The 8,862-nt window shown below is 45.3% G+C and overlaps 1 protein-coding gene across 1 annotated transcript; it reads left to right on the plus strand.

Annotated features, from left to right (window-relative positions):
• The first annotated feature begins 4,201 nt into the window (after positions 1-4,201).
• On the plus strand, positions 4,202-4,615 carry LOC140213312 (TNF receptor-associated factor 6-A-like). The gene has a single exon (XM_072284521.1). The coding sequence runs from the start codon at positions 4,202-4,204 to the stop codon at positions 4,613-4,615; it is 414 nt and encodes a 137-aa protein (XP_072140622.1).
• The last annotated feature ends 4,247 nt before the right edge of the window (positions 4,616-8,862 follow it).

Below are 8,862 nucleotides of genomic sequence, written 5' to 3' on the forward strand. Positions count from 1 at the left end.
GAAAAGTGCCAACGAGAAAATTGTAGAGCAACACGAAAAAATCCCGATACAGCTTCCTGTTGCTCGGCACGCGCTACATAAAAGTGTTTTCCCGAGTGTGAAAGAATCTCGCGAATACACGCGAGATTCTTTCGAGCGATGCCATAGTCGCAAAGCTACTGCTGCGGGCAAAAAAAGTGTTGATTTGATGTGCGACAGCTACTGTAGTGTCGCCTAGACCCCGCAGTGCGCTTTACACTAGGCGGCTCTTCTTCTTCACGCCCTGTGTAAGTTGTTCGCTTGACATACTTCCGTGGTGCTCATTTTTGAGAAATAGCAGAAACATACCAGGGCGCACCTTGAACTGAAGTTTCTCCAGTTTTCCCGGAACCCTTCACGTGTTGCAGCGGTAGCATTCCCTTGCCTTCTCACGTCTCCATTTCCCTATCCCCTCCCACCCCCCCCACCCCATAGCACGGGAGCGGCCTCTTCTCGCCGTCCTCTGTAAAGTTCTATCTTCGTCCCCTCTTGACTCGCACTTTAGAAATAAGGTAAGCGATGCAGTTTCTGGAATGATTGCAGAGGGGTCACGGATAATGACAGCTGTCAAGAGGGTGGCGTGTTGACGACCAGGGAGTTCCAGAAGCCATTGTGCACATTCGACGCGGTGAGGTCCAAAGTAGTTTCACGCATCGCCTTTTCTCTCTGCCTCGCTCTGTCATGTATGCAATGCTCTGGGCCATAATCCGACGGGGTGGGCCAGACAGCACCAGTGGAAAATATTGAAAGACAAGGCAAGGAAAGCTACCCTTTGAATCAAGTTCTAAAGTATTCTAGATCCTTCTTGGGTGCTGGCGCGAACACACACCGGAAACAGGGAAGGAGACGGGACAGGCGCTCTGTCCCGTCTCCTTCCTTTTTTCTTGTGTGCCTTCGGGCCTAGTACCCAAGAAGAATTGTGATCAACTCGCCCAACAAGACGTCCTTTTTTTCTAGATGTTTCTCAGCAATAAATGCATTCGTGACACCCTCAATGTCTATCACGAATGTGTCGGCACAACTGCTCCGCCATGACCAGTTGCCATCAGCAACACAGGCAAGACATGGGTGCCACAGACGATTTTGTTATCGGCTGTTACTCGTAGAAGCGCCCTCGGTTATTTTCTTCCACAATGGAAATAATTTCCTTATCAATCTCGTCGTCTTTCCTCCCTTGTCCGTAATTATCTTGCGCGGTCTTTTCTCCATGGATTCTTACCAACGAGCTCGCATTCATAGCCTTTAAAAGAACAAAGAACTTCCTCCTGGTAACGATTATTTATTTAGCTGATAAATTACTGTATGAAAACATATTTTGCCTTAGAGACATTCAATATGTACCGCAGGCTGGAACGAAATGCAAAGCTAGGCACAAAAGCGCACTTCCTTCGCATAAGCATTTTTTTCATTTTCATGGCTTTCTTCTGCGCCGCTGACTTAACGATGCCGCGGTAGCTATGCTGTCGCGGCGTCTCAATGGCCAAATTATTTTTTGAGCTTGATCCAGATCGGATGGTGTAGGTATCCTTCAACAAAAAGAAGTTGTGGCAAACTATCGCCGCAATGTTTACACACGTAGTCCGGCGGCCACAGCAAATCATGCTTCCACAGTTCAGAGAAACAGAGTACATAGCGCTGTACTCCCGTTGTTGTAAATTTTCTTGCGGTAGGTGGTTGTCTACGGAATGCGTCCTCTGAGCACAACTGAAAGCACCCCCCTTTCCCCCCTCCATTATTGTGGCCCACTCTAGCCCCGTCCCGTTTCACTCTTCACAGTGACGCACGTCGAGCAATGATAACTTAAAAAAGCGCGCGAAGCTGTTTCTCAACGGAAAAGGTCCTTTTTACAGGCATTTCTGCCTGAAATACGGTCCATCAACCCTTTCTCTTCCCCACCGAGGAGGAAGCACAAATGTATTTCCAATTACTCCAAATTTCTCGTTCTTGAAATAGCCCACGCCCTACTCTTGTTGACCCAGCGAAGCATTGTCATCGATGAATAGACTTTAGCATTACCATGCCCTCTCAGAATAAATGGGGGTGTACCATTGTGGGATGGTTAAGGCGCTGCTGCTGAATGGGTACAATACAGCTTTAGGTCAGCATGTGGTTGAAATTCTTTTGGCATTATTGGCAACGTGAGGCCCCCTCCAGTGAATAAATTAATATACATTTCTGCAATATTATAATCGCCACCAGGACGCTACGACTTCTCACGCAAGTAATTCCCCCGTCCTTCAGTAATATTCGAGAAACTGAAGAACAGCGTTGCATCACGCCGGATATTACAGACGTATTTGAACCGGCAGAAATAAATGTTTTCAAATTGGACGCGTCCACTTTGAACAGCTGGCACAAGCATTTGCTATAAAGATTTGATTATATGAGTGCGGCATGATATACATTTCAGACTTTTTATTGCACGACGGTCATTACCACGTGACCAGGAGGGACAAGTGTCCCTGCCCGCCAATATAACCACGTGCACAACAATAGAATCCAACAAAAGTTAAGCATATCGAGCGAAATTAATCGCTGTTGCCAGGCGAGGCTGCTCCTCGAACGAGACACTCTCGTCACCAGGTGCGGCCCCACGTTCCCCTTTCCCAACCAGAAAGGAACGGCGAGCACCAAGCCGTTCCGAGAATCACACCAAAATGTACTATCTTCATAGTTCCCCACACTAGGCGACAGAGACGCATTGTACCATGTCATTCATCAGCTTTTAGGAATATCATACCATTCCAGAATAGAGGGGTGTGCACAGTACAGGTATAATAAAGGCAAAGATACCGAATGAGAACAACACCCCAGTCAAAAGGGTCAGAGTAATTTGATCTAAACATATAAACATTCATACAGATGCATCAAATGGAGGTCTATTCGAAGTCCGCGTTTGTCCTTTCAAATCTCAAGGGATGAATTTTGAGCCTGGAGGGCGTCCAAAAGTAGAAAAAAATCGGAATAAATACGGAAGTTCAATTTTTTTTTTCAGATGAAATGTTACGCAGTTCCCACGCACTGTCGGAATCGATGTAAGCGACGCTTTCTGCACCGGTTGTTTTGATTGACGATAATTAGCGAGGATGTCGGCGGCGAAAGTATATATATATATATATATATATATATATATATATATATATATATATATATATATATATATATATATATATATATATATATATATATATATACATACATATATATAGGCGAACTTCATATAGGCGTACCTTATGTTTCGGTTACTTTTTTTTATGAATATTTGACTGGTGCTTCTGTTTGTACATGCCTTCCGCCTTTAAGCAGCCTGTACTATTAGCACTTACAAGATATAGTGTAAAAGTATATAGCTCAAAAGTGCGCAGCCATGCTTCTAAAGACATTTGCTGAAAGCAGCATAGCTGAAAGGGTGTCAGTAATTTACTCTATTGTCATGTGGGAGCAGCTGGTTGAGAGGTATGCGGACAGGGTTAAGCCAATTACTACAGCTTGTATTTTTTCGCCCAAGTACCGAGAATTGAGGGAGTTGGAATATCTTCGTGAACTTCAGCTTTTATTGTGTTTTTTGTTTGTGTAGTTGTTGCGCTGACAGATGACGAATGAATTGCTATTTTCCTTTCCTGGAAATGTTGACCCCTCCTTGGACGATGAGCGTGTATGTGTCCCACTCTCTCTCTCTGCTGCTCTCTGCCATTGTTGCTCCAAACACGTCCAGAGATAGGTCAATTTTTCAAACCTACTCTCCAACAACTTGTGACCAATCACGACCCCGAAGGGAGGCCCCACCTACCAGGCTATAAAAGGCGCAGTGTGCACCTCGGCGACACCATTCTCGTCTCTCAGCTCGTCCGAGTCAGACCGACGTGACGTCACGCACATCCTCGCCGCTAACAACCTTGACGACCTGCGGCTGGCCGCAGACGAATGCAGTGAGGCACCCATCATTGCCCCATCGTCTTGCAAGCATTAGCTTCGTCAAAGGCGCGCTCTTCAAACTCGGCTGCCACCAACCACCTAGTGAGCCACAACTTCCAGAGAGGAACGGAGAATCTGTCCATCGCCGACCCTGCGACCAGACTACCGCTCCAGACGACGACAACGACTCAGACCGGGCAGACAGGCAACCTGGTTTTCCGTCGCAGCCATCCGGGTCTTCCGAGGATCTCCACGATCACTTTACACCATGGAAGCGACCACGTACACCCTTCAAGCGTACGACTGGCCATTCGTGAACGAGCAACCCATCACCTTCGAGCAGCCGTTGCCCTCAGAGTGCGTCTGCGCGAACTGCGAGGTGGTGGCGGCCGACGCTGTGCTGCTTCCCTGCTGGCACACCCTGTGTGGTCGGTGCCACAAAGACGCTTGTGATGGCCCCAGCTGCGAACACAGGCCCCGTTTCGGCTTGTGTCCCCTCGACGGTGAATGCTTCCTGGCGGAAGACGTCTTCGACGTGTACTTCTCTCTGGAGTATCTTATGACACTGCCGGTGCGCTGTTTCCATGCCGGTCTGGGCTGCCCGTTCAACGGAGTACTTGGAGAACTTCAGCATCACCTGCTGGAATGCATCTTCGGAGTTGGTAGCATCGCTGGCGCCTAGGCCTGGAGTCACCGGTGGATCTAGCCCTGTGCCGCTTACGACGGGCCGCATAGACCACTTCAATTATGTAGCCTGTGACCACGTGCGCTGAAATTCGAAGCAGCGGCCTTTGAAGATATGCCTGTACCGCTCGAGTGCGTAATAAATATTGTTTTTCCTTTTCCCAATTGCTCCATTAATCGCGTGTCATGCGGTGGTCGGCTGGAAACGGCCTGAACAGCTGCAGCACGTTGATCAGTTACATACCAGGTATCTTTTTATCATTCTTTTTTTTTCTCATTGAGGATATACAGAAGAAAGCGGCTAGGTGTGTAGCGAACGTGGCCTTTCTTCCCCGTGGCTGGGTTCCTGGATGGGCATATACTTGCCAGTAAATAGTAAAACTATATTATATAGCACAACTAGCAATAAGTGGCCTTATATCGAGCCAGTCTGATGATGTACTAAGTAGTTGCAATGAGCTTATGAGTTTTCCGCGTTAAAAAAAGCTGTAGCTAAAAGTACGTATTACACTCCTTCCAATATTTTTGAGGTACGTTACAAGTATTCGTCATTGCCTCTATTGATGCAACTGACGCAGCCCCCTCAGATGGGCATGATCTTCACTGCAGTAACAACTGCCGCGAGTGCTATCATCGAAATCCATACGGTGCCTCCCCGATCCCGCACTATGACAGCGCGTGCTTATCGCAACTTGAGCACAATGATGCAATGACGCTTCTCTACCTATTCACTGAAGGATTGGTGGCTATGCGATCGCTTTGCAGCATTTGACATTTACAAAGATGTAAAAGTCGCAACTGCAATACAGAAATTAACAAAATTCGTAACTAAGCAATCCATAGAAGCGTTACTCAAGACCGTATGGCAAGTGCCGCTGATTGTTCTTTTTGTCGCCCGCACTTTTCGTTCGCAAACCGACGTGAGTGATCCTTGTCGTACTGCTTGCTTTTTCGCTCAAAGCAGTTAGTTCTTGAAACTTCTTCGGGAGACGGCTTTAATGACAGCCCTACGCAAATCACTAATGTAAACCTAAACGTTGGTAGCCCAAGTGACGGCGTCGTATAAGACGTGGCTTTGCTCTACGTTAAAAAGCATTTTCGCAGTTGCCAGTCCAATACACACACTGCGACATTGGTACTGCTAGATTCGTCTGCATCAAGTATATTACGCTGTATAGAAGGGGTTCTGCGCCAACTTGATTGAGAATAAACCTAGAGTAGCTCGCTTTGATCGTAATCAGTGGCTCTTTATGCTCAGTGGGTTACAATAAAAAATTCGTTTCTAGGAACGCGGAAATCTAAAAAATCATGCGGCAGAAATCAGAACACTTTGCACTCGGTGGTTGAAGTCCTGTGTCGACTCGCACATTAGTAATACGCTAAGCGCGTCACTTTCTGCAATGATTGTGGAGGGGTCACGGATAATTACAGCTGTCAATAGGGTGACGCGTTGACAACCAGTCAGCTCCAGAGGTCATTGTGCACATTCCACGTGGTGGGTCGCAAGCAAGTTTCTCGCGTCGCCTTTCCTCTCGGCGTCGTCCATGTCACGTATGCAACGCTCCGAGGCGACCCCGACGTGGTGGCGAAGAAAAAGCAAAGAGGCAAAGAAAGCTTCCCTTTGAATCAAGTTCTAAAATATTCTAGATGTTTCTAAGCAATAAATGCCGTCGCCACATCCTCATTCTCAATCATGAATGCACCGGCCCACCAGCTCCGCCATGACCTGTTGCCATCAGCGACACAGGCAAAACATGGGTGCCACGGGCGATATTGTTATCGGCTGTTATTCGTCGAAATGTCCTCGGTTATTTTCTGCACCGATGGAACTCATTTCATTATCAATCTCGTCGTGTTTCCTCGCATTCATACATTTCAAAGGATAAACGAAGTTACCCCATCCTAACGATTATTTATTTAGCTGGTAAATTACTGTATGAAAAGATATTTTGCCTTAGAGATATTAATTATGTAAAGCTTGACACAAACGCACATTTCCTTTGCATAAGCACTCCTTTTTTTCATGGCTTTCTTCTGCGCCGTTGACTTAACGATACAACGTTAACTAAGCTGTTGCGGCGTTTCAATGGTGAAAATAATTCTTTTAGCTGTATCCAGATCGGATGGTGTAGGTGCCCTTCAACACAAAGTACTTGTGGAAAACAGTTGCCGTAAATTTTACACACGTAGTCGGGCGGCCACAGAAAATCATGCTTCGACACTTCAGGGAAGCGGAGGAGGACACAGCGCTGTGCCCCCGCTGTTATAATTTTTTTGCGGTAGGTGGTTGTCTGTGGTTGTTTATGGAATGCGTCCTGTAGGCACGACCCAAGAAACCCCCCTCCATGACTGTGGCACATTCTAACCCTACCCGTTTCACTGTTCAAAGTGACGCACCTCGAGCAATATTCACTTCTTAAAGTACGCGAGGCTGTTTTTCAACGGAAGACGTCCTGTTTACAGGCATTTCTGCCTCGAATGTGGTCCACCTACCCTTTCCCTTCCCCACCAAGGAGGAAGCACGCGCACAAATGTACTTGTAATTACTTGTAAGTACTCTTGTTGACGCAGCGAAGCATTGTTATCAATGAATAGTCTTTAGCAGTAACAATCCCTCTCAGAATAATTGGGTGTGTACCATTGCGGGATGGTTAAGGCGGTGCTGCTGAATGGGGGCAATACAGCGTTATGCTAGCATTCGGTTTAAATTATTTTTGCAATATTAGCAACTTGAGCCCCCACAAGTGAATAAATAAAAATCGATTTTTGCAATTTAAACATCGCCACCAGGAGGCTACGACTTACCACGCAAATAATTACCACGTCCTTCAGTAATATGCAAGAAACTGAGGAACAGCGCTGTCTCACACCGAATATTACGTACGTATTTGAACCGGGAGAAATAAATGTTCTCAAAGAGGACGCGTCAACCTTAAACAGATGTCACAAGCATTTGCCATAAAAAATTGATTTTATGAGTGTGGCACGATATACATTCATACTTATTATTGCACGACAGTCATTACCAGGTGACCAGGAGAGGCAATCGTCCCCGTGCACCAATAAAACAACGTGTACAACAATAGAAGCCAACAATAGGTAAAGTAACAAATAAGTGACGTAATAACTGGATTTAATTATATTCTCTACTATAAGGTTAATAACGCGAATGTTTCTGATAATCCTCAGATTCACTGGGATATAGCGGTGAAAACAGACAGACCGTTGCTTTTGATGGGAAAAGAACCTGCAAACTCGACATGACGATCATATTGTGAATATTTTACATCGTGGCAAAGAGATGCCTCAGTGAATATTTTTTATTTATTTTTTAAGGAATATGCGATTGAATTTTTAGGAAGACGCTCAACGCGACATCATTGTTCTTGCGAAGAGTGGCGCCTCGGGAAAGGTGTGTAATACTAGGGCGACCGCTACAAGCGATTGCTTTGTGTTATCCAGTTTGACTTATTACCTGTCCTTATCGAGTTTTATGTGTGGATTTACTTGCTGAGAGCAATAGCCATACCAAACTTTACGCGCATCAACGTGAGAAAGCATCGCAGATCAAACGGAGTACGACTAACAAGTGGACATGAAAATAAAGTTTTCCTGTTGGAGGTATTTTTTTTTTCTTCTGCACTTCAGAGAATGTCAGTGTGCATTCGCGAAAAAATGTAATTTCTAACGCAATCCTTTAAACAACTGGTATGCGAAACAAATTATAGCTGCTGCTCTACAGCCATCGCTTTTACGATCATCATACCCTGCACCCCCTGAAAAACATTGAGTGCAGCAATATCGAAAAAAACGCATCAATACAGGACTATAGATACTACAACTCCTGAAATTCACCCCGTCATTTCAGTTTTTTCATGATGTACCCGATAAGAATACAAATGTTATGATAAGAACGATCCCATGCATGTAATATTTGTCGTAAAGCATATTCCAAAATCAGCACTGCACTTTTTCACTTTTGAATTAAAGAAAGACGACAGTGTTATTGCATGCTACTAAAGGATATTCATGTTTGATAGCACGTTGAACTCTTAAAATTATATATATGTATAAAGACTAATTCCAGAGAGGCGCGCTTTGTTTGTTTTTTCGTTTTTTTTTTATTAATAACAACAGCAGCCACATAAAAAAATTGAGCAGCCATGCTTTTAAACACATTGGCTGAAAGCACCGTAGTTGAAAGGATGCCAGTGACTTTTTTTGTGGTCAGGTGGAAGCAGCGTC

The sequence above is a fragment of the Dermacentor andersoni genome, chromosome 9, assembly GCF_023375885.2.
Source record: "Dermacentor andersoni chromosome 9, qqDerAnde1_hic_scaffold, whole genome shotgun sequence".
Taxonomy (NCBI): domain Eukaryota; kingdom Metazoa; phylum Arthropoda; class Arachnida; order Ixodida; family Ixodidae; genus Dermacentor; species Dermacentor andersoni.